This window comes from Enhydra lutris, unplaced genomic scaffold (genome assembly GCF_002288905.1).
Source record: "Enhydra lutris kenyoni isolate GAN:26980312 unplaced genomic scaffold, ASM228890v2 scaffoldscaffold50, whole genome shotgun sequence".
Lineage (NCBI taxonomy): Eukaryota > Metazoa > Chordata > Mammalia > Carnivora > Mustelidae > Enhydra > Enhydra lutris.
Genome location: NW_019154134.1, coordinates 4,577,512 through 4,604,029, shown reverse-complemented (window position 1 = coordinate 4,604,029; position 26,518 = coordinate 4,577,512). Strand labels below are relative to the sequence as shown.

General features: G+C 37.7%; 2 protein-coding genes across 5 annotated transcripts in view; one reads left to right on the top strand and one right to left on the bottom strand.

Annotated features, from left to right (window-relative positions):
- Positions 1–924: 924 nt before the first annotated feature.
- Positions 925–2,181, top strand: LOC111156862 (G protein-coupled receptor 151). The gene has a single exon (XM_022517965.1). The coding sequence runs from the start codon at positions 925–927 to the stop codon at positions 2,179–2,181; it is 1,257 nt and encodes a 418-aa protein (XP_022373673.1).
- Positions 2,182–3,880: 1,699 nt separating this feature from the next.
- LOC111156861 (transcription elongation regulator 1) overlaps positions 3,881–26,518 on the bottom strand; it is a 64,156-nt gene continuing 41,518 nt past the window's right edge. For 3 of the 4 annotated variants that reach the window (XM_022517961.1, XM_022517962.1, XM_022517963.1), the window contains 8 exons: positions 21,561–21,679; positions 17,274–17,424; positions 12,739–12,903; positions 12,234–12,416; positions 9,908–10,087; positions 9,064–9,147; positions 7,662–7,762; positions 3,881–6,471 (listed from right to left, as the gene is read on the bottom strand). In XM_022517961.1, the coding sequence (XP_022373669.1) occupies positions 6,270–6,471; positions 7,662–7,762; positions 9,064–9,147; positions 9,908–10,087; positions 12,234–12,416; positions 12,739–12,903; positions 17,274–17,424; positions 21,561–21,679 (1,185 nt within the window). In that variant the 3' untranslated portion in view covers positions 3,881–6,269. The remainder of the gene's footprint in view (positions 6,472–7,661; positions 7,763–9,063; positions 9,148–9,907; positions 10,088–12,233; positions 12,417–12,738; positions 12,904–17,273; positions 17,425–21,560; positions 21,680–26,518) is intronic. The other variant, XM_022517964.1, reaches the window with a different exon arrangement.

The following is a 26,518-nucleotide window of genomic DNA, read 5'->3' as shown; positions in this document are numbered from 1 at the left end:
TTCTCTTCTATTCCTCTTGTCTCGGTACATCTCGGCTTTCTCTCTGCAGAGCCGCCTAATTCATCACTCCGTTGTCTTCATCGTCCTCGCCTGTTGAAATCGTATTTCGCCTAGTCTAACTCAGAGTCTAAAATCACTTCGAAAAAGCTCACAGTCGCTGGGCTAAGCTACAGACTAGAGTCATCTGTAGGGAGATTTTTACATAGGACTCCTTTACAGTTTGTATTTTCCTTCTCCAGCTCTGCACATCTGATCCCAGGCGGCTGCTGGTGGGGAGGCTGGGTCGAGGCAGCGGCTCATCTGTGCAGGGGGGAAGCGGCACTGGTTCTTGCTTTAAAACAGGGCGGGTCCCCCCAACCTGCAACATCCACAACCACCGGGAACTTGTCGGAAACGCACCATCTTGGGCCTTGCTCCTGACTCACCCCCCCCGCCCCCCACAGAACGGGAACACAGGGGACTCTGGTGCTGAAGTGTTAAGAGTCCCTCGCTCAGAGGCAGTGGTTCCTGAATGACAGATGGCAGTCAAGGTTTTAGAAACAGCTGGTTGAAAATAATTGCCTGACTGGCTCGGGACCCCCCCGGAACATATCCCACTTACATGTATGTTGTCCTCATCTATCATTTATGAGTATGTGGGGTTTTAACTCCACGGGGCTGACGATGTGACTTGAGGGTTGCTAATGAGCGGGACCCAAGCGCCCCCGCTGCCGGCCATTCAGGGCAGCGGCGGTGTCTGGCAGGCGACAGAGCAGAGGCGAGCAGTCAGTCTTCCACATGCTGCTCTCCGGAAGCGAGCAAGGGGGGGGTTCGGAGGCGTCACCTGACAGTGATGACAGCCTATTTATTTCCTACACAGAAGAGCCAAGGCAGAAAGGCAGAAAGAAGTTAACTTCTGTAAGGACGAGCTGCGTGGGGAAGGTGATGCTGGCGGCTGCCTTTGCAGACTCCAACTCCAGCACCATGAACATGTCTGCTCATCTCCACTTTGCCGGGGGCTACCTGCCCTCTGACTCAAAGGACTGGAGGACCATTGTCCCAGCTCTCTTGGTGGCCGTGTGCCTGGTGGGCTTCACGGGGAACGTCTGTGTGATCGGCGTCCTCCTTCACAGCGCTTGGAAAGGAAAGCCGTCCCTGATCCACTCCCTGATTCTGAATCTCAGCCTGGCCGACCTCTCCCTCCTGCTGTTTTCGGCACCTGTCCGAGCTACAGCATACTTCAAAAGCGTTTGGGACCTTGGCTGGTTTGTCTGCAAGTCCTCAGACTGGTTCATCCACACGTGCATGGCGGCCAAGAGCCTGACGATCGTTGCAGTGGCCAAGGTGTGCTTCATGTATGCAAGCGACCCAGCCAAGCAAGTAAGTATGCACAACTGCACCATCTGGTCAGTGCTCGTGGCCATCTGGGCTGCCGCTAGCCTGCTGCCCCTGCCTGAGTGGTTCTTCAGCACCACCAGGCTTCACGAAGGTGTGGAAATGTGCCTCATGGATGTACCGCCTGTGGCCGAAGAGTTCATGGCCATGTTTGGGAAGCTCTACCCTCTCCTGGCATTTTGCCTTCCGTCACTCTTTGCCAGTTTTTATTTCTGGAGAGCTTATGGCCAGTGTAGAAAACGAGGAACCAAGACTCAAAATCTCAGAAACCAGATGCGCTCCAAGCAACTCACAGTGATGCTGCTGAGCATTGCTGTCACCTCCGCTGTCCTCTGGCTCCCTGAATGGGTAGCCTGGCTGTGGGTATGGCACGTGAAGGCCAGAGGCCCGGCGCCGCCACAAGGTTTTATAGCCCTGTCTCAAGTCCTCGTGTTTTCCACCTCTTCGGCAAATCCTCTCATTTTTCTAGTGATGTCAGAGGAGTTCAAGGAAGATTTGAAAGGCTTATGGAAATGGATGATAACCAAAAAGCAACCAACTGCCTCAGAGTCTCAGAAAACACCAGCTGGCAACTCAGAGGCCCCTCCCGACAATGTTCCAGCTTCCGAGACCCCAACATCCATACCAGAGAAAGAGAAAACTGGCTCTCCCTCCTCTGGCATAGAGAACAGTGAGAAGGCACAGATGCCCATCCTCCCTGATGTAGAGCACTTTTGGCATGAGAGGGACACAGTCCCTTGTGTACAAGACAATGACCCTGTCCCCTGGGAACACGAAGATCAGGGGACAGGAGACTGTGACAAATAGGTTAAGTTTCAAAGCAAAACAAATTGTGATTATCGTATTGACTTTTACTGCTGCTTGCCAACACCACAGCCTTGACCATATATAACCCAGTAAAATTACTAACGTTAGGAATTACAAAAATGCTTCACAGTATGCATTTTTGAAACGTGCAATTTGGTAAGTAGAACACCATGGTAGGGGTAATGATTGTGTTTCAGAATTTTTATCTTGGCTATCCGGAGTTAAGCTGAGTGTTGTGTGGAGATGTTTCCAGCACACACAACTAGAAATTCCAGCTATTTTGTCCCTTGTTCACAACTGTGGTTTTATTGGGTGCTCCTCGGGACCATCCTACACTGGCCGGAGCAGAGCCCATCTTTGCCAAAAGCTTAACTCCTTTCCTTTTACTTTCTTCCTGAACCTGCTAGCCTTAATGTTGCTTACCAAACTTTATTTCACATAACCAAAGCTCCAAGTCTACTTCCACTTAAGAGATTTTAAACACATTAATGAATGTTAAGGAGTGATCTTCACTTACTTATCGAATTTCCATGACTGGAGTTGACAGAATAAGGATCACCACTTTACTGTGGACTGATTTCAAACCTAAGTTTAAGTAAATTCACACTTCACCTTATCCTCAATAACCTGTTTCACTTGTTCTTTGTAAAGCTACTTCTGTCTTCAGTTTCTAAGTCTGAGGATTTTAGCACCTTAGCATGACATTCTAAATTCTGATATGGAGAAAGAACTTTTTATTGCCCTTCTGTCTCTTCCCAGTTACATGTTCCTCCCAATACCTCCTTTCAGTCAAGGTAAATAGAAGCTATAGTTAATGATAAAGTTAGCAATTGCTGCAGGCAACCTCCAAGTATGAAGAAGGAATAGGGATGGTCATCTTTCTTGTTAAATGATATTAAATATCTCCCGAACACTCAAGTTGAACCCTGCCCCTGCCCAAGTTTTAAAATACCTAAGGGTCTTTGTTATAAAGATGATCAAGAGTGGGGTGCCTGGGTGGCTCAGTCGTTAAGCGTCTGCCTTCACCTCAGGTCATGATCCCAGGGTCCTGGGATTGAGTCCCACATCGGGCTCCCTGCCCTACAGGAGGGAAGCCTGCTTCTCCCTCTCCCACTCCCCCTGCTTGTGTTCCCTCTCTCTGTGTGTCTCTCTGTCAAATAAATAAATAAATAAACAAAATCTTTAAAAAAAAAATGATCAAGAGTAACAAGAAAAGTATTTATGTTTAAAAAAAAAATAGTAGGAAAAGAAAAACTCCATGGACACAAAAGAGAATTTGGCTAAGAAAGCAAACAGCACAAGGGCAATACAGAAAAAAAAAGCAGACTATTAAATTGTGTTCCCAAACATATTACTGGTGTAGTTTGGATAAAAGGCAGCAACTATTCATTTTGCGGCAAGGTAAAGCATACCCGATAAAACATGATTATGATACATTTCTTTCCCTATTAGATGTAAGGACACTTATCCACAATTCTTGATTACTTTGTAATGGAACTCTAGGGTATTTGCACTGAGGGGTTCCCTCAGGAAAACAACTGCCTGGAGATGCCATGGAGAAGTTAAAATATAAAAATATGCTGTGGACAGAACTTTTATGTTTAAAAAAATACTCAGTCTGTGGGTTTTTTGGTTTGTTTTTTGTCTTTACAAATGGTTGTGGTTTGCTTTTCAACACAGAAGATAGGGCTGTTTTCATTTTACTTGGTTCATTACAAATTTTATTTTAAGGCTCACAAGATCACAAAGTACAATTTAACCCAAATATCCAAATATTGTTTTGTGAGACAATAGTTATACAAAGGGAGTACCTTTAAAATCGTCTGTGATGAGCTATTTGAATTAAAGACTATTCATTATATATAGTAAATGTTCGATGTAAGCTTCCAGTGTTTGACATTCTAACTTGTAAACAAATAAAAACAATTGCTTTATTTCAGACAGTTTGGGAGACTTAAAAGCTGTTTTTGTTTGAAACCTCCTTTCAAAATCATCATCTGGCACAATGGGGACTTAATGGGGAGGTCAGACCTTAACACTGATACAGGTCTCTGGATAAACTGAATCAAGTATTTTTAAGGAGTTTGCTGGTAAGCGCCAAGTCAAAATGGACATTTTGAGACAGTGTAATTACAATGACCTTTTCATTAAGAACCTACACAGTCCTGACTTGATCTTTTAAAGAAATCTGCATAGTAAAGTTTGATTTGCACCTTAAATGAACAAATTAATCCCAAATATTTAACAACAGAAGTGGAAATTAGAATAGGTATCACCAAAGCATTTTTTTTTTCACACTTTTCACCTGTGAGGAACAGAAAGTAGCGAATGGGCAAACAATACTTGTGGAATTCAGAAAAATAAAACATTCTACAAAGTTCACTTTTGCGGGTTATATTCCTATAATAGTTGTGTTCCTTTTGACAAACACTGCAGTTTCACTCCTCACAGGACTTAAAAGCCACTCAATGTAATTACAAAAATGACCTTCGAAAAAAGGGAGAAAAATATTTTGTTAATTTTCAGTTGTAGAGGTTAAGACCTTAGGTAACTCCAGTTTCCTATATATATAATTTCTGTGGCACTTCATATACAAGTACTAAGTAACATGTGAACAAGTCCATGTATGCTTGTGATGTGTGTTTGCGTGCACATGACACAAATACAGATCTGTTGGTTCTTCCTCATTTTATGTTTTGTTGCAGTCACAGCTGGTATGAGGAAACAGGGAAAATAAATTATCCAATTAACATATTTTTCTTAAGCATTTCTGTGGTACTTCGAAATGAGAAATCTATGAAGGAATGAGACAGAGGAGTCTTTAACCTGGGGCGGTACGGCTAGAAAGAGCAAGTGGGGGTCAAAGGTAGGTATCAGGGTATGCTGTGCAGGACACACCAAAAGGATGCCAAGAAGGCATCAATCAGCCATATGGTGATATAAAAGACAAAAACAAGTCAACAAACAAACAAATCTGGGTCTTCTTGCTATGAAGCAATAAGATATTGCTAAGAGACTGAGCACCAAGATGGTTCTTTACATTCCTTCCCTTTTATACTGCAAATAATTTATTATATTCAAGCCTTTAAAAACTATGTGATATTTAGGGTGTAAAGTCAGCTTTCTTTGTGCCAAATTACATTTGCTACTGCTTTTAAGAACAGGTTTAAAAGAAATTTTTTAATAAATTCTTTAACAATAATCATATACAATCCACATATATAAAAAGGGTTGGTTTATTGTAGTTCAAATACATAAACTGAACATTCAAACATCTTAAAATTAACTTTAGAAACAAAAGTTTAACATTCAAACAGGAGTATAGTTTACAGGGAACACCCAAGAAAGATAATTTGTTGTCTAATCCAGAATATTGATAAAGATCACTTAATGGTAAATAAAATGTGTTTAACCAGCAGTCCTATTCTGGCCAACATGTTAGTTATGACCATGGTTCCATACCTGAGAAGAAATTACTAAATAAATCTTCTCTTAGGCTAAACAACAAGACTTGGCCTCTAATTCTGAGGGGATAATCAAAGCACATAAGTGAACAAACAAAACTAAAGTGTTCTTTAGAGACAAAGGTAAAAGTATGTCCATTATAATAATCTTAGCCTCTGGAAGATAAGAATTCAATTTTCAGTGTTTTCTCTTTTACCCGCTTTAAAAAAACAAAATCAAAACAAAACAACCCCCAACTTAGGTTTTCTTGGAGTCTGTGGTATTTGCGTTTTGCGAGTTCAAACCACAAATGCTCTTACGCCTTGCATGTTTAACACTGCTAGAAAGAACGTCACCAAAAGTCACTGACTTCCACACCTCCTAAAAGGATGATTTTTAGCTTCGAGATTTTAGATTTACTAGAGACAGCCTATATTGAGTATGTATGTCAGTCATGCCACACAAAGAAAAGCATAAATTATTTCCAAAGTGTTCTCTGTTCAGAAACGGTTCACGAATGCTTCTCCTCCTGTTCGTCAGACGGCTCTGCAACAGTCTGACTAATGCACATACATGTAAAATCCTGAAAATTGGCTCATGCAAGCGTTCTGAATGAAGATCCCCCTGTGGGAGAGTACTGAGAATTATTTTGTTGATCGTCTTGTGGGCTCTGACGCTGTGGGCGGCGGGGGTGGACCCCGGCGGTCCAGGTCGTCCACATATGCCACAATCAGTTTACGCCTCTCCTCGGGCACACAGTCTAGTACTAGATACCGTTTGTCGTTCTGCAAGATTTTTTCTACATCTTTCAGGTGCTGATCAGATTCCTGGATTAGCTTTTTGGATCTGAAATAAGAAAAGAAGTCCAAGAATTACTGACTGCTGTTCCTAGGTCTTTCAGAAATGAGCTGGAAATGTCCATCTAGTTCCTAATCGTGTTTCCATTTTATTTATTTATTTATTTATTTATTTTTTAAGAAAAATTTCACTGCAGTGGTCACCTTTGTAAGTTGCCTCAGCAAAGACTCCAAGGAGTGAAAGGGCCTCAGAAGCTGAATTACCCTCCCGCCCCTACTGGTGGTCCCTCCAGATCAGGGCTGAGGGTGGGTAGGTAAATCTTGCCCGTGCTGTACCTGTTCTGTGGATGAACAGAGGACTTCAGTCTGCGGGGCTGCCAATCCCAGCATCTCTCACAAGCTTTCACTTTCACATCTTTCACTAAATTAACTATAAAAATGTAGAAAGAAGTCTTACTTCACATCTAATTTAAAAGCCCAAGCTGATGCAAAACATTAAGGATCCTGACCAAAAAAATCCAATGACAAAATACCTAAAAACCACACCCTCAGCACTATCTATCCTCCCGTGCACATACCCTTCATTAAGATGTTTCCAATTTTTCTCTTAAAGGAAGAAAAGCTGGAGCATGAAACAAAACTGTTTCCTGTGCACTGACTGCTAAGCAACATTAACTTGTTTTCCTGATGGTAAAACTGTTGGGAATGTGGAACTACTGGGCATGTTACAGAGAAATCTTGTTTCAAAACTGATTTTATCATTTAAGATTTTTAAAGTATCTAGCAAACTGCTATCGTCTAAAAAAAAAAAAAAGTTTTTGCTGAGCTTAAATAAGATGATTTCAAGCTTTCAACCTGTTCCACAACACTGAATAGTCTTCATAGGAAGCAAAGATAATGGATAGTGAAGGATTATTTTAAAAGTCTCTTCACGAATACAATTCTTAAATAGGGGTACTCCTAAAAAAGCAGTGAAGTAAAAACAAAAGTGTATCTAAAAAACTGGATGGGTGGGTAACACAAAATAAGAATTGACATCTGGGCCCTTTCTTAAAAAAAAAAAAAAAAAAAAAGTAACGTATATATGGGCTGTATTTGGCCTTTGATAAAAGTTGGCTTCTTCTTATTCCTAAAAATTAATAATGTCAACATGTGTGTGAATGCAAAGAATGCTTGGCCATTAGAGTAAGGACTAGTAAAGACAATGACTGCTGATATGAAACATTTCATTGCACACACCTATAGGTTATAAATTTGGTCTCTTTCAAAAGCGTCCTGAAGTCAGCTTTGGCTGTGATATATTTGTCTCTGATGTATTCTTCAAATTCTCTTTGTTTTTTCTGCAAAAAGACAGTAAAATTAGAAAAAAAAAGTCACGAATTCCAAAATTAGAATCAATTACTTATTAAACCAGTTATTTGTAAGTCATGTTATAAATAATTCAAAAGGAAAAGGCACTAAGGTGCATTTTTGTTCATGTAACATTCACTAAAATGCAAAATGCACAAAGTACATTTTTAAGGCTGAAAGAAACCAAGAACAAGGTCCCATACACTGTATTAGCAGTAGCTAAGACTTGAGGGCTTGCTAGGTGCAACACTGCTGAGGGTTTGATGAGACTATCTCCCTTCATGTTCCTAACAACCTCAAGCGGAAGATGCTCTAAAAAATAAAGAAATTAAGGGGTAAACGTGCCTTTCCTATAGACTATATTTCTCTCTTCCAGCACCAAGACCATAATGTGGTATGACTTATGGGGAACCCCAACTAACAGTCATAACTTTACTAAGTCATACTGAGCATTTAGCTTTTCTACTAAGGGAATAGGAATAATGGGTATAAACTCTTTGGACAAAAAGGTAAATAAAATTGAATAAAATTTAAAAAGACCTCTTGTCAATTGTGAACAATCAGCAAAGTTAGAAACTGAAACTGGACCTGTCAGCTATCAGTGTACCACTCTTCCCCAGTTGTGTGTAGTTTGTGGTCCACACCGTCTACAATCCAACTTATCAAAGTCAATCTATGGGGCTGTGCACTCTATACATGGAGAAACCAACCAGGCAAGGAGAATGATGGGGATGGAGAACAAATGAAAGGCAAAGGGCTAAAATAAGACGGCAGTCAGCTATGGCTCCCTTAGCCTCATTCACTATTTCAGAACCCAGCTGACTTTGTTTCCCACATGGGAGGCAGAGTGCAACAGAACAGAGCTTGGTTTCTAAAACTTCATTCGTCTGATGTTCCTCTACTCCAGTATCTAGAGCACAGAGGAACAAGAAGTGATGTTACAGCGGTCTGCTAGGAGGGCTCAGGGGCTCTGACAGCCTGGTACCGGCGTGAATGCATCTACCTGACTATATAATGAATAAAAACTAGAGCTTCATTAAAGCTCTAACATCCCCGAAGACAGGCTTGACGCCAAGGATTAAATTTTCAAGTTTCTACTGTGCTTTCCTGTTTATGTATTGTGCAAGACAAAAAATATGAATTTAAACTTCAGATTTATTTCTCATACTCTTAAAAGTTATTCAACTAAAACCATCAATTTCATTTTGGTCAAGATACTAGTGGTACTAATTAAGCAACCAGTTAATATTTATAAACTGACTGTAGTAAATCTCAGACAAAACCCTCTTACCCTGTCACTGGAGGAGAACTTAATGCACCGAGGATCTTCTTTAATTATTTTTTTTACTTCTTTCCATGTGGATGTTAAGGTAATCTTTGAAAGGCAAGTGAATAAAAAAACATGAGTACAATTCACTTTTATTGAGAGGGCTGAATGGGCAGCACATGTAGTACATGACATCACACTGACCTGGCATCTCTTGTAATGCCCAAAGGTAACCGGACTAGTTAAGGACAGGGAAGCAGCTTTAATGCAATTTCTTTTTGGCTTGCCACAAGAGTTATTTTCATGGCCATTATTTCAATGTGGCCTTAAGACTATCACCTGCAAACCCTGTGTCTCCATAGGTAACACCATTGGAGAAACCATCACCAAAAAGAGATCAGATAATCAGGAGAAAACCTGAACAACAGAGGGTACAAACTGCCAGTACTATAAAGGAGTCGGGGGGCAAAACAAGAGTAATATAAACCATGTCGGAAAAAAGAGCCTTGAAATTCTGGATAGCTTCTTCAGTTTGGCCGTAGTGCCAAACTGAAAATGGGGTGAAAGATGGAATCTATTAAACTCACCAGGAGGGATCAATGATCACACAGCTAGGACCTTATGAACTACCACAAGAGCAAGTACAAATACGGAAACTGCAGAAGGAAGTAATTTCTATATAGTAAGTATGCCATGAACATTTTACTTAAAAAAGGAGAAATAAAGTCAGAGAAGAAAGTATCACAAAACTCATGAATTCCAGTAACGGCTCTAAAGACCATGATGCCAATAATCACATCAATGTTTTACTTTTGGAATTATTCATGAAGGCCCATCTAGATTAAAACAAGGAAAACAAGGGACGTACTGCAGAAGTTTCATCCAGAAGTTGCCTAAAGTGCTCCCTCTTCTTTTTGGTAAGTGCTTCAATGTGTTCATTAAAAAGCTTCTCTTTCTCCTCTCTTTCCAACAAGGATCCAGATTCCCAACGGTGATCTTTCCGCAGAGTCCTCCGAGTATCAGACCATGACACATCTGAAGAGCGTACCTAAAAACGAACCAAAAAATTGTATCACCAGAGACCTATCTTCTCATATTTCAACAATAAAAGGCTTATTTATTTAGTTTAGGAATGATACATTTAGTAATAAAAGCTTCTGATGATTCCACCTTAGTTAAGCAGTCACTGAAAATCTCCTTTTTTAAAGCCAGAAAGCCCTCTGCTGAGAGCTCACCTAAGCTGTCAAGGTATGGATTTAGAACTGGAGAAGGATGAAGAGAATTTCTATTTAACGACTTACCAACTTTTAGTACATGAAATGGATACAAATAAAACGGGAAATATCTTACTATATAACAGAGAGCTCACAGGGGAAAAAAAACCACTGAACAAATCTTGAGCTCAAATGTGTACCTATCAACTACATACGGGAAGCGACACTTCTGAGCATAAGCAAGAATTAACATGGCTAACAAGAGAAGACATGGCGGATCTGGCTGGCTCAACAACCAGCAGAAAGGTATGCTTCACAACTGCAAGTGGCATCACAAGTTATTGCTAGTCACATTGCTACCAGTGCTAAGAAATATGGGAGACTGGAAAGACAGGTAAGAAAGAAGAAAAATACAAAAACTTTTATTTAACCAGCATTTTTCAAGCATCGATTACCGTGTCAGCTGAACACAGAGCTTGATACTGGGAAAACAAGTAAGACACCAGCCCTTCCTTCAAAGGACTCACTTTTTTTTTTTAGTATTTTATTTATTTATTTGACAGACAGAGATCACGAGCAGGCAGAGAGGCAGGCAGAAAGAGAGAGGAGGAAGCAGGCTCCACGCTGAGCAGAGAGCCCGATGTGGGGCTCGATCCCAGGACCCTGGGATCATGACCTGAGCCAAAGGCCAGAGGCTTTAACCACTGAGCCACCCAGGCACCCCAAGGACTCACTTTTTTTAAGGGAAAAGAGGCGTATAACCAAATAATCCCAACAGCATGTAGCAAGGGCTGCAGAGTTGTATGCTGAACACAAGGTGGCAAAGGGGAAGAGGAAAAACAAATCTGCCTTAGATGGGTCAAGATCAACCTCACAAGAGAGAGATTTGAGTGTGATCTTGAACAATGAATTTGTAACTGCAGCAGGAAGCATTCTAGGTCGAGGGACTGGCATGAGCAATGACAGGATTCATTAATATATAAGTATGGTTCATTAGAGTTAAGTTCAGAAACGCTGGAGCTTAGGGGGCAAGAGAGGAAACCAAAGAGGGTAACATAACAGAAGGTTGGGGAGTTAAGAAATGAATAGCCTGATATATTATGCTAAGAAGATGGAGTTTTAAATGTAGGTGACCACTAGAAGCACAGAGAAGTTTCTCTCTCTGTAAGCCACAGGGAGAGTGACAAAATCATTTGGTTTTTACGAAGATTTCTATAACTGCAATAAGGAGGATGAATTTGGGGAAAGTAAAAGCAGGGAGAACAATCAGGGAATGACTGTAACTGTCCAGAGAACAGAAAGAGGAAAGTGAAAACAGATCATCAGAAGAAAGGGAAGAAATCAGAAGACATGACAGTAGTAACGAAAAGAAGAGAAGAAGAGGAGAAGACAAACAGTGACGGTGACAGGGAGAAGGAACAAAACAAGTACAACAGCAGAGCAGCCTTGGGCATTCACTGTACAGAGAACACCCTACACACCTCAACAACCCTGGGTGATGCAGAAGGGTTTTTCAAGAAAATTGCAGGGTATCTCCTGGGGTTAGTACACCTCCAGTTCTTTCTAGATCTCACATCGTCTACATGTACAATAATTCATCATCACAGTGACCCTAAATCATCAAAGAAAAAGGTTTAAGTATGTTCAGCATATTTTGTTTATTACTATGGCATGCGGTGTGTGATAATTTAACATGACTTCCATCGAGAATAAAGAACTTACCTTTGAGACTAAAAGATCATAAATTTTTATATATACAAAGTATCTAATCTCTGAAAATGTTAAATAACTAGGGTTTTCCTATTCTAACGGTGCTAATACCAAAAACTCAATTTTAAAACACTTTATAAAACAACTTACCAAATTATTTCTCTCAGAGTCAATTTAAATATGAAAATTTTCACTAACAACGTAATATAATAGATCTCTAATATCCAGTACTATAAAGGGGTGGGGGGGCAAAACAAGAGTAATACATACCATGTCAGACAAAAGAGCCTTGAAATTCTGGATAGCTTCTTCTCGTTTGTGTTGCTCTCTCTCTCGGTCTATTTCTTTTGTTTGCTCTGAACGAGCCTTTTGGACCTCTCTTTCTCTTTCTCGAAGGCTTGCCTCAATGCGGGCTTGCCTTTCAAGCTCCTTTTCTTTTTCCGAGTCTAAATTCTGTAAAAGTAAAACTACAGTATCAAAATATGTTTCCACAGAGTAACTAGTTGCCAAATAAAAAATCTCAAACCTGGTTTTTACCAAGGATACTCCTCAACACTATACCTTGTTTCCACACCAACTACTAAAGATTCTTATATTAAGAATACTAACCCTCTCTCGCTATCTCTCGTCAAATAAATAAATAATATCTTGGGGGGTGGGGGGAAAGCATACCAAAAAGAAAAACTCCAAATCCCAAACAGGAATGAATACCTTTATAATACAATTAAGAATTTTATTATTCCATGCTTACAGTACAAGTAAACACAACAGTTACCTTGGCTATTTTTTCAATATACTGTTTGAAAAGGTCTTCTCTCATTGATGAACTGTCCACTGCTTTGTAACGTGGGTCACTTTCTACTTTGTCTTTCACTTTGCTCCATCGAGATTGACTGTCCAGGTGATGATTAGATAACAGTTCAAAGAAATCCGATTTAATCTGTATTTCAAAACATGTAGTGGGATAGGGGGGAAATGTGCCATGAGAAATTCCTCATATGCAAACATTTTAACCAGAAAAAACTACTCACTTACCTTAAAGATGGGAATATTAGTAACTTTTTAAATACATGTATTTCGAGTGGAGTAATTTTTAGTAAAAAAGATTATCAGAATCACTCTTTTAGGAAAAATATAAAAATCAACACACACATTAAGCTCTCATTTAAAATCTACCAAATTCAATATAAATCATTTTCTCCAGTGAAATTACTGAAATACAGAAAAATAAAATCTTAGGTTGTTTCTAACTTTTGCATTTCAGAACTGCCATTTTTTTAAAATAAGAATTCACATTTATTTTTAGGTAAGATGCAGGCTTATGAACTGATACTAAATTATACTTTAATATCAAGACAGTAAGAATGACTTATTTTAAAAAGTAGACGAATAACATTTTTTGTTACAAAAGGTGAATTTGGAAAGAGTTGAGCACAAATAAGTCACATTCATTTGAAAATTGAAAGTATATTGTCAAAAAAAAAACAAAAAAAAAACAAAAAAAAAACAAAAAAAAAAGAAAGTATATTGTCAAATGTCTAAAAAGATAAAAAAACAGGGAAAATTTTTGTAATTTAGTTTAAAAAAGCAATGTTCACACCCTTATATATACAGAATTTCTACGGTCATAATCGATCATTATTGTAAACTTTATTTAGATCTTTTGTATTTTTTAGCCATTAAATATATACACCTTTACCATTAAAGAACTCAAAATAAAAGTTTTAATGAATTAACATTCTTAACCAATCAAGGACCAAGTTAGTAACATAATACCAAGGGTATGAAATGGTATTAATCCTTTAGTGTCAACATGTAAAATACTTAGAATCCCTTTCCCAAACTGTAATTCTCATTTTTTTTTTTAAACAGGGAAGAAAGGGATAAAGGAGACATTTATTTTTATGCACCTTTGAGGTCCTGTTTAAAAATTTAGTCTCACTTAAATTACCTTGTACTCCTACGAGGGTAGGAGTACCTACCAGGGTAGACACATGAGGTAGCAGTAATTCAAAAGAGGATTCTGACCATGTCAAGAACCTCTCCTCCCTATAGGGATTAAACATCCTGGCTTCCCACCTGATCAAGGGAATGAGAAATTAGGAATGGAATCATTCTTTCTGCCTATTCCAACCCTCACTTCCCCTATGAGAGGATTAAAAGGGAAGATGATGTCCTTTCTGGAAAACAGCTGTAAGTTTACAAGTAAGTTTCCCTATTAGAGATTTAAAAAAAAAAAACACAAAACAAAAGCTAACCGGCTCTGGATTTCTTTACTACTGAACTTAACTCTTGCCTTTGTTTGGAATAGTAAGAAATACTCATAAACCCAGTATTTCCAGACAGTGAAAAAGAAACTACTTGATATAGTGATTTAACAATTCTGTTCATCTTGTGTACTTTGTATCTGACAGGATGAACACCCAATTCCTAAATGCATATAAACCACAAAGCAAAATTGACAAAATTTATGTGAAATAAAGCATGCAAGCTGTATCTAACAGGAATCTTTCCAAGCCATAGGAATTTAAATTGACTTAGGACAATTTTCACATATTAGACATGAAACCTATGAAGTAAGGATTATCATATAGGTTTTTAAAAATGTGTGATGTATAAACAAAGTGAACTTTAAATAAAGTTAAACTTCGTTTCACTGTGGATACTACCATGACAGGCTAATTACATGGTTTACCAAAGCTGCTATTTGTACGGGAATTACTTAACAACTGCATAAATGTCAAGAAATTTATATATGTTACACTAGCAGCAATTCAAAGCCCTATATCCCCTATTTTCTTCTCTCTCCAAATGGAAGTACCTTACCATCTAAGCTGTTCGGTTTAACAGGAAAAAACAGTCTCCCTAGCGTTATGTACTATAACAAAAATATTTAACTTGTTCAAAATGAAATTTAAGGGAGGGTAGGGAGAAAAATGCTAACTTTATGAGAGGATTAATTCTATTATATGCAACTTCAAATGTGCTATTCCAAAAAGTATATTACTTAAACCATAATTTTATAAAAATTGGTTATAATAAAAAAATTGCAATAAAATTAAAAAAAAAAAACAAACTTGAGGGTAGCTACAAAACAGCCCATTAAAATAAGCAGAATTTTAGGGACTTTTTCTTTATAAAACTGAAAATTACCAGTAAAAGCTGTACAAAAATGATTTTACCCTTTAGCTTAAAAATGTCTAATGAAAGGGGAAAAAAAGCAACTTCACCAAAAGTCAATGTCCTTCAGAGGTTTTTGACTCAGCAAGTAATTACCTTTAAACCTTTACTATTCAGCTGTTAATTACATTACCTCAATGCTACAAACAGCAACTAGAGAATCACAAGAAAAAAGAAACTCCAATATACCAGCACCATGCTACTAGCACTAATCACCATCCAATTATGTGATTTTAAAAAAATGTGATTTAAAAAAATGGTACAGACAATATACTTCATAAAAATAAATGCACAGTAAAAGTCATGAAGGAACTTCATTAACCAGCTACTTCTCAGAATGTGAATATTAAACTATATTTAAACCCTTACTTTAAAGATTTCTGTTTCATGGCCTGGTTAGTAATTTTGCATTCTTTAAAGTGGTTGAGAAAGTTTCCACTTTAGTAATTTCTAGCCTTTTTTTAAAAAAAATTAAGTAATGATACAAAACCAAACCTACAGAGAATTTTACAATCAAAAGAAAATAAAGCTGTATATATTAGGTTTATTTAGATGTAATGTCTATTTAATTTACTTCAGTTAACACATTCTGGGCACAACTCTCATCACTTCATAAGGAAAAAAACTAAAAAAATATAAAGTACCGGAACTGCGGGAGGCTAAAGTCACCACACAGAGATACCAATTCTTTCCTCACTAGGGAATCCCACAATACTTTGCATATCAGTGATTGACAGCTGTCAGACTGAACTGATTGACAGGCCGCACAGCACAAAACTGTAAAGTCTATCCACTTGTTATAAAACAGAATACACAAAATAGTTACAAAAAAAAAGTGTTCAGAAAAAGAACATTAGTTACAAATGCAAAGAGAAAAACATTCAATTTGTATAAATCACATAGTAGCAATCACTTATTTACTTGCTTTTCTTTAATCAAATAGGTTTTATTACTAAAAGTCAAAAGTAGCAAACAATTCATTAACATGACTAATTCAACACTCAATTTGCACATTTCCTAAGAAGCATAATCATTTGGAAAAAAAAAGTTGACAGTTAAATAATTCTGAAAGGATCTACACTGAAGCCCAATAAGCATGTAATCAGGAAATTTCAGGTATTTCTGACAAAAGTCATGTCACCCAATACTACTGCTATTTACAGTGAAAGAGGCTTCTTCTCAGTAAGAGAGGTATTACTTCCCTAATAACATTTCTTAACAAAATGTGTGATGTTTTAACTTTCTGGAATAACAGGCCACTTTAAATGTCAAAAATGATTAGGCTTCAGAGGTTCTTTTTCTCCATTCACAAAGCACACAGGGACACTAAGGAGAGTGGCTGCATGTTTTGATGGTTCACGCACCACTGGTGCCGTCTCCACCAGTCTGCTTCTCCGGTGGTGGGCTCCTCTCCATTCCTGACACTGCTATCAAATGACATTTGGAAATTCATTAATCTTTAATAGCTGACCTTTATTTCTGATAAGCAATAATTTATATGTAAGATATGCTTGCTAAAAGATTAGAAAGTCACTAAAATGCTATCTTTTAGAAGGCAAAAAAGATAAAAAAGCTTTTTGAAATGTAAAGGTCACCACTTATCAAGAACCTTGAAATCTTAGTAGGCAACAGAGAATAAACAGACCTAACAGTCAGTCCTGGGTTTATTGGGCATCTCAGTCTTAATAAAATGTAAATGCAAAATAAAATATAAAGCAAATCTAGGTGGTTTAGTGAAGTTAGTAAAATATACATCATGGGGCACCTAAGTGGCTCACTTGGTTAAGTGTCTGCCTTGGATCAGGTCATGATCCCAATACCTGGGATCAAGCCCCACATGGGGCTCCCTGCTCAGTGGGGGGCCTGCTTCTCCCTCTTCCCCTCCCCCGAGTTGTGCTCTCTCTAGCTATCTCTCTCTAAGAAATAAAATCTTTCAAAAAATAAAGATCAGGTAAGTAAAGGGACAATTCACACACACAAAAATAACTATAAAACTTACCTTTAAAGCTAAACAGTAAATATGAGTGCTGTAATTTATGCCCATGAACAAGATTAGCAACACAGCCCCACATTAGTCCTCTCCTATTCACACTCCCATCAATCATACCACCAGAACTAAAACCATCTTACCTTCTCACCTCTGGTCTTCGAATCTTCTTTCTCTTTCTTTCTTGCAGCTGCCACAAATTCATTAAACAAGGCTTCTCGATCTTTCATCTTTTCAATCGCTTTGAATCTTGAATCTTTAGCATGCTTGGCTGCAAATTCACTAAAAGTAGCTCTGTAACAAAATGGCAAGTGTGCTAACTTTGGTAGAGCTATTTCTGCTTGTAGAAAGGTATAGCAGAAGCCACCATTTTTCCAGCAAGAGTATGTACCAAAGAGTCATTGAGCTCAAATATCTGCCCAAAGAGGGAATAATGAGCTACAGACAGGAGTTAAAAAAGGGCTAAAGGGTGAAAATGTGGTTAACACTTGTGTACTATCAGCAGTGACACTGGGGGTAACACATCAGAGAGCAAAAAATGTATGTGCTTCAAGAGACTTCAGAGCTAATCTATTTCCACACTAAAAAGAGGCTCAGTCTTGTTTCTAGCCATGGAGGAGTAACTTTACTGAATTAGCTCTCCTTCCAGAAACAACTATCGAATAGGATAAAATATATGAAGCAACTGATTGCAAAACAGTGGACAAAATGTAGAGTACAAAGACTGAGGAAAGCCCCACTACCCTCTGCCTCAGAACAATTTTCCAAGAAACTACTCCAAACAAGAGTACAGTGGTCTCAATAGCCAGAAGCATGAAGATCAGAGTTTGGGTGCTAAAATGGCAGAGGAAAAAGCTATAGAAGAGAGTACCCCATAAGTATACCAAAAAGCAATTCCCCTCCAGTGTATAGCCAAGACTGGACTGCAACAGTAGGAAGAAGACCGCACCCGCCCCCAGCAAAGCGCTACATGGTTAAGAGCTAAAAATACCTTAGAAACTGACAGCAGAAAAAAGAACAGCATTAAGATAATAAAGTCCACAAAAGATGCACAAGGGAGACAAAGCTGGACTGCTGAAAAACACCCTCCACTTTCTGAGATCCACTGCCTTAAATCAAAACTAAATTAACACATCAGCCTGTAATAAAGTGAACTGCCCGTGAAAACAAAACCCCAGAATTTCCAACATTAAATCAGAAAACACTAAACATACAAATGCATAATCCATACCAAAAAAATTTTTAATCAACAGAAATTAAACCCAAAATGCCCAGATACTGTTCTATGCAGAGACAAATCCTTTAAAATTATTATAATATACTGAAAGGATTAAAGATAATTAGGTTCAAGGAACTAAAAACAAGGTCTTAATGAATGAACAAAAAAAAGGGAGTTTCAGCAAAGACACAGAAAACAGAAAAAAAGAACCTAAAGCTAACTGAAAGGAAAAATTCAATGGATGGGCTTATTAACAAAAGATGAGACAAAGAATAAAGATCCAGTGACTCCAAGTTAGAGCACTAACAGTTATCTGCTCAAAAGAGAACACAGAAAAAAATTTAGGGGGAGGAGGAGAATAGTCTCAGGGACATGTGAGATAATACCACAACACTTTAAAATAGGTGTAATTAGAATTCCAAAAGAGAAAAGAATGAATCAGAGCGGAAAAAATGCTGATCAAAAATTTTCCAGATTTAATGAAAACATCAATGTACAGAGATACAAAAAGAACACAGAGCTGCCAAGCAGGCTATATAAAAACATGAGGCCTATGAGGGCTAATGAGGCTTAGCACAGAAAAAAAAAAATTTCCTCATGTTTGGATATACCTCAATATTTGAAGCTTTCACCTTACATAATAATAATTTGTTCTTATAATAAATATTCCTACGTTTAGCATGTTTTTAAGAGAGGAAAAATCTTACTTTCTCCTTTTAAGAACTATCTATTTCAACTCACATATAAAACACATCTTCTCAGGTGTTAAAGGTTCTACTACAACTTTCATTAATAATGAAAAAACTGGTTAACTTCAGAATTTACAATTTAAAACATCAAATGAAAACTAGGAGTACCACTCACAGCTAACATTTGTTATTTTTACTTTACGCTTTGGCAACCAAACCTAGATTCTAAAAATCTTTTACATTCAACTATTGTTACTCAGAATACCTAATTTCATTAATATAACATTTTCAACAACAGGATCTATTGCCAACCTGGTCTGAATAATGGACATGTAACTTCAATAAAATTTTAAAGTAAAAATTACATGTCCTAGAAAAGGGATCACATGTAATCCACCAAATGTTTTCTTTTCATGATTAACTAAGCACCTTGCATTATAATTTTAAGAAAGAAGAGCAATTACTACTATGATTAAAGAATGAACTTTTTTTAAATGTAAAAATCAACTTATGAAAGTGAGAATTACTCTACAAGTACTTCTTTTACTTCTAATAAAGGAGGGAAAATAATAATTATTTCTCACCAGAAAAGACCAAGATGAAGTTTTAACAGTAGATTCAGACAGATTTATATGACTCATGTCTTAACTCCCAAAAGCACTACTTGGTAACAGACATGTTGCCCTTTTTTCTCAGGGAGAGTTAAGAGTGGATGATACTAGTAGGAGACCAGTAAGAGTAGAGTGACCAGGAGGAGCTGACCCTAGGAGGAATGCCTTAAGATTTCCATCAAAATAGAAAAAAGACTGGGAATGGGCACTAAGGTAATTCTCCCCAGTCATTCTGTCATTCTTTCCCTCAGAATAAACTCCGGGGCTTTTTATCTACAAACTCTACTACATCTTTTTCCATTACAAAGTGAACTTAAGTTAATGGACACTATCTTCTCCATTTTAAGTTTTTCCTCTTCATTTTCTGCCACTCCCTAAAATTGGTCCTTACCTCTATGCTAGTGTTGAATGTACTAATAGAACAATACAGCACAATGTCCCCAGTGCCAATACTTCCTAGTTATGTGCCTCATAGCTTTATTTTTTTGAAGTAACCTGCAAAGTAGAGATCACTCTTAACAATTCTATCAGCCCCAAAAGAACACCAACAGGATTTTGACTTTGTCAAATCCACAAAATGGAAATCTCTTCAGAGTCTCAGTTATTGTCAGATTCATAATGGTTTTAATAGATACATTTTGCTGAATCACTTGAAAACAAGCTGCAGACATGCAGAAATCATGAGACTTCACCTATAAATATTTCAGCACGTATCTCCTTCAGCACATATCTCCTTTTCCCTCCACAACCACGATGTCCCCCCAAAACTGTAAATTCTCTAATACGTAATAAGAAACCATGTTCAAATTTCCTCAACAGCCTTCCAAAATGTCTTTTATAACCCAGTCGCCAAGTACCTGACCCAGGAACTCACCCTTCTGAGTAGCCAAACAGAAAGGCCCAAGACCCCTTGGAGAGTTTGAAACTCAATTACCCCTTAACAAATATTCCATTCTTCATAGCCACAAATACTCTGTTAGCTTTACTATCTGAAATGCTATTAATGCCACAGGTTTCTCTTCATACTTAAATACAAAATCGTAATACCAAATACACTTTCTCAAACAAAATCACTCTTACCTCCAATGACAAAAGTAACTGTTTAAACAAGATTAATTTTTATAAAACTACTGTTTAACCCAGATGCTCCATGATTCTATCCCATAGTTTTGGAAATTCTCCATGATATGAGGTGCTCACAGCAGCATAATAACACCACTGATATAAATAAATAAGGAAGTAATTCTCCCTTGCCTAGACTATTCTGTGTTAACACCAGAATCTAATTGAAATCCCAAATTCACTTGGGTAACTTACCTAATTTACTCTGTCTTACTTTCCTTCTCTGCAAAATAGGTATGAGATGAGTACATTAATCATGCATTTAAGTGTGTACATGTATCTTTAAGTGCACATAAAATATCCACGAGATGATGCCATTATTGTTTTGACACTAGTCACATAAGTTTAAAATATCTCATCTTCTTCAGCCTACTATGCATACTCAATACCCATTAACAATCAATTGAAAATGTCAGAAAAAAACATAATCTAGACAGACAGGTCCTTCACCACTTCAATCAAAATAATGTTCCTGCACTGCAAGTTGTTATGTATAAAACTTTAAGATGGAGACAGTTTTTGTTTTTTTTTTTTAAATCATTTACCAGTTTCTAGAGAAGGAAATTTATTCCCACAGGGAAGCTTTTAAAACAAGGTACCCTTTCTGAAATCCAATGCCTCTTAAGGGCACAAGAGATTCCTCTAAAGGAAATATATTAAGAATGAAGACCAGAAATGTGGCCACCACTAACCAAACAATCCAATTATCCAAAAGATATATATTCTCTTAGCTGGTCTTAGAAGAAAGCACATAAATATTTTGAAATGTTACAGTAATGAACCATATACCTTGGATTAAATTTTGCTTCTTCCATCATTTTTTTGAAATCTTCCTTGGCTTGCATTATTTTGTTTTTCTTTTCCCTGCGTTCTTCTTCTGCCCTTGTCTTTACATACTGATCAAATACCTATCACAAAAATAAACCAATTTGACAAGTTAGTCTTTCATATAAATAATTTAATTACCAAACTATAGAATCTATAAGAAAATACTAAGTCAATATCTTTGTCCAAAATGTAATAGAAAAATAAACTACAGGTATCTCAATTATATGCGAATTATCCACAGCAAATCTCAGAAGCCATCTGTTTCGATTTCCAGAACAAAGTTAAAAGCCCCTATAACTTTCATTTTCCCTGATTACAAATTAAATACATTTCACTAAAAAAATTTCAGGCAATATAAAATGTATAAAAGAAATTACAGTCCTTCCAAATCTCTCTAGGAAAAAACATCAAGCTTTTGGAACAGAGAATTTAAATTTATTTCTGTGGTTCTCTGTAAGGCATAACTATTTTCAACAAAATGTAATGCTTTACATCTATCCTAGAATATTTTCCCACTTAATAATGTACAGACAAGATAATAGACTGAACATGCACACCTATTTCCTGTTCTCTTCAAGTGCCAATAAAATGCCAATAATGGTTTGTTGTTGTTGTTTTTAAATCACAAACCAACAAGAACAGGCCAAAGGGAAAAAAGAGAAAAAGCAACTCACAATGGTGAAAAGTGGGTAAGTACTAAAGGACTTGGCAGGCATGATAAAGTAGACCCTAACTCAGCAGTCAAGAAAACAAAGAAACCAATTCTTTTTTTCTTATTAGAGAATACTCAAACGGCTCCACAAGTGACAGCACCAGATATCCAAAGAAGTGAGGGTGGCGTATAGCTTCAATAAGGCTGTTTGAGAAGGAGTCCATAAGTAGATGCCCCTTGCCAACATACCGCAGGGGACTGCCACTCCTGAACCTCAGTTAAAGGCAAGTGATTAAGTCTCCAGAATAAGGGATGGCAATTCACAATCTGCTGGCCAAATCTGGCCTGCTGCCTGTTTTTGCACAGCCCAAAAAAGTTTTAACATTTTTAAATGGGAAAAAACACACTAGAAAATTTCATGACATTTCAGGACACAGGACAATTAAAATGAAATCCAAATTTTAGGGTCCATAACTAAAGCTTTATCTGAAGAGTCATATTCACTCGCTTACATCTATCTATGGGTCCTCCTACACTAGAGCTGCAGATTATACTATAGTGACAGAGACCAGATGGTCCCGAAAGCTGTAATATTTATTATCCGACCCTTTATGTTAAAATTTTGCTGATTCTTGCCTCTAAAAGGAAAGCAGGATCTCTGCCTGGGTTGGGAAGAGAGGGAGGGAAACACAACATGAATTAGAAATGAGGCATACCAGTCAGAGAAAACAGCGAATTAACCAGTTACATACCAAACAGGAAGACACAGTTCTCCCAGGACAAAAGCAGAAAGGACTGTGTCCTCTCAGCAGGACACTAAAGGACCGTATCAAGAATCCGAACGGCCTAAAAATTACCTCCAACAAACCCGATTTAATCACCCTACAGCAGGGCTTTTCAACCTCCACACTTACAGCACTTGAGCCAGATAATGTTTAGCAGCATCCATGGCCCCCAGATACCAGTAGCACCCCCTCAGTTGTGACAACCAAATGTGTCTCCTGGGGCAAAACTGCCCCTGATTGAGAAGCAAGGCTTTACAGTAAAGGCAAGTCGTGGGAGCCCACTTAGATGCTCAGAGTGCCAGAGAGCATTTTAGTCCTTCATTCTTAATCATGAGAAGTCAGCGTCTCTTTAAAGACATCTAAAGAAACTCTCCAGCATGAAAAATAGAAACCAAAATAGAAACTATGCAGGAATATGATAACTTAAAAGAAAAAAAAAGCTTCCACAATGTCACAGAATTAAGATACTACAACCATAAAACAAGAAAAAGAAAAAAAATCCTAGAAATTAAAGGATGACAGAAGAAACGAAAAAATTAAAAGATTAGACTACAAAGACAAGAAAGTCACCTAAAATGATTTTTTTTTTTTTTTAAAAGGCAGAAATAGAAAAGAAACTTTAAGGACAAGCCCACAAGGGCAAATTCTCTGTCCCATAAAGAAAAAATTAACAGGTGGAAACAAATCAAAAAAGCAATAGAAGAAAATCTCCCAGAACTGAAAGATACAAGTTCACATACTAGAAGGGCCACCAAGGACCCAGCACAATGGGCCCCTCCCACCAAGGCACATAATCACCATGAGATTTCAGAACTCTGTACACTAAGACAAAGATTCTACATGCCTACGAAGGAAAAATAAACACGTCCATAAAGAAAGGAACAAGTAAATATGGCTTCAAAAACAACAATGAAAACAAGAAAAAAAGCAATGTCTTCAAAATCCTGAAAGATTTCCAATTTCAAGTATATTAACCAGTCAATTCCAAATTAAGGATATACAACAAAGGTGTTTTCAAACATGCCAGGCTTCAGAAATTTATTTCCGATGCATGTTCTCCCTAAGAAGCTATTACAGGAATGAAATGTGTCAAAAGGGAGTAAACCAAGAAAGAAAGAAAAGACTTATGATGGAGAAAACAGGTGGAACCCCCCTTCATAAACTTCCCCCAACCACCAAAAAGAAAAATGAGGTAAATCCCAGGATGATCATCCCTAAAAATAGACAGCAATACATCAGGTATAGAGGGCAACCAGTCCAGAATGAATCAAGTCAGAAGGCTCTGGAAGAAATGTCTTCAGAAAGATAAAACTGGGGCAGCAGTCTACTATTTTTCGTAGTGTATCTTATAGAACTATTTCACTCTTTAAATGTGTGCATGCACATCTTCAGAAAAAGTCAAACAAAAAAATTTTCTTTAAAATACTTCTTTCCAGGGGTGCCTGGGTGGCTCAGTGGGTTAAAGCCTCTGCCTTCGGCTAAGGTCATGATCCCAGGGTCCTGGGAGCCTGCTTCCCTTCCTCTCTCTCTCTCTGCCTGCCTCCCTGCCTACTTGTGATCTCTGTCTGTCAAATAAATAAATAATCTTTTAAAAAAAAATACTTCTTTCCAGGTCAGGCCATATATATCTACTAATCTTTAACAGGTGGATAGAAATACCTACAATTATCTCACCAGTCTCTTGCTACACATGTTGGTCATTTTCAGTACCCTCTAAATATAGCGCTGTAATAAATCCTGAAAGCATATGCATGGTGACAGAAATGGGAAAGAGGGCTCTTTTCAACCCCTTTCTCCTTCCTTAGTACATACTTTCTCTCTCTCTCTCTCTTTTTTTTTTTTTTAATTTACCCATTTCAGAGAGAGTGCACCAGGAAGGGAGGAGAGGAGGGGAAGTGGACATCCCACTGAGACGATGAGGGAGGGCCCCAGTCAAGCAAGCCACCCAGGTACCCCTTGGTATATACTTTCTTATTTGTAAAAGTGGCAAATCAGAAATAAAACCCAAGTGAATTTATGTTAACTTTCTTTTCAGAAGCTCAAGAAGACTTCACATCCCCTCCTCTGGGATATCCCACACCAAGGTTAGGAATGACGAGCTGAGATTAAGTTCTCAAAGAAAATTAGGAGTTCTGTTATGCTTCCAAGTGTCTCCTAATTATTTGTGTCATGCCTCAATACACTTGAGCTTTATGTTCCTATTTTAAGTGCTTAGTTTCCTACAACATCAACTGGTGAACAAAATGTTGTAATTAACACCATGAAAGTTAGTAAGTTTTTAAAAACAACTCCTAGTTGAATTTTATAGGCATAATCAAAACCATCCAAATTAAAGGGCTATACTGTCTAATGGTTATAGTCCATTTCTTTGCATTTTTTACACCACTTTATTGAAGTATGATAGACATTCAAAAAACTATACACATTTAATGTATACAACTTGATAAGTTTGGAGATAAATATACATCTAGGAAACCACCACAGTCTATGCCAAAAACATATCCATCACCTCCAAAACATTCTTCCAGCCCTTTTAATTTATTCTTATTTTGAATGTGATATTAAGAAACTTAACGTAAGATTTATCTTATGCGACAAACCATAAGTGACTCTTAATCTCACAAAACAAACTGAGGGTTGCTGGGGGGAGGGGGGTTGGGAGAAGGGGGGTGGGGTTATGGACATTGGGGAGGGTATGTGCTATGGTGAGTGCTGTGAAGTGTGTAAACCTGGCGATTCACAGACCTGTACCCCTGGGGATAAAAATATATGTTTATAAAAAATAATTTAAAAATAAATTAAAAAAAATTTATCTTATGTTAGCAAAATGTTAAGCATCCAATACCATACGACTAGCTACAAGCACTATACTACACAAACCTCTAGGATTTAGGGGTCTTGCATAACTGTTTATGCACTTTGTGAAACTTGGGATTTTCAGACTTCCGTATGTATATTTTTCTTCAAATATAAATTTGTGAAAAGTATGAGTGTGATATTGTGTTGTAAGAAAATCTATATATCTATGTATTTGATAAAGAATGAAATATTGGGGCGCCTGGGTGGCTCAGTGGGTTGGGGCCTCTGCCTTCGGCTCGGGTCGTGGTCCCAGGGTCCTGGGATCGGGCCCCGCGTCGGGCTCTCTGCTCAGCGGGGATCCTGCTTCCCCCTCTCTCTCTGCCTGCTCTCTGCCTGCTCTCTGCCTACTCGTGATCTCTGTCTGTCGGATAAATAAATAAAATCTTTAAAAAAAAAAAAAAAAAAAAAGAATGAAATATTGCCATTTGTAACAACACAGATGGAGTAGAGTATTATGCTAAGCAAAATAAGGCAGTTAAGAGAAAGACAAATACCGTATGATTTTACTCATACGAGGAATTTAAGAAACAAAGCAAATGAGCCAAGGGAAGAAAGAGTGAGAGACAAACCAAGAAACAGACTCTTAACTATAGAGAACAAGCTGATTACCGGGGCGGGGTGGG

What these genes read in the sequence shown, in the direction of transcription:
- LOC111156862 (XM_022517965.1), top strand. Translation starts at nt 925, where the DNA reads ATGCTGGCGGCTGCCTTTGCAGACTCCAACTCCAGCACCATGAACATG.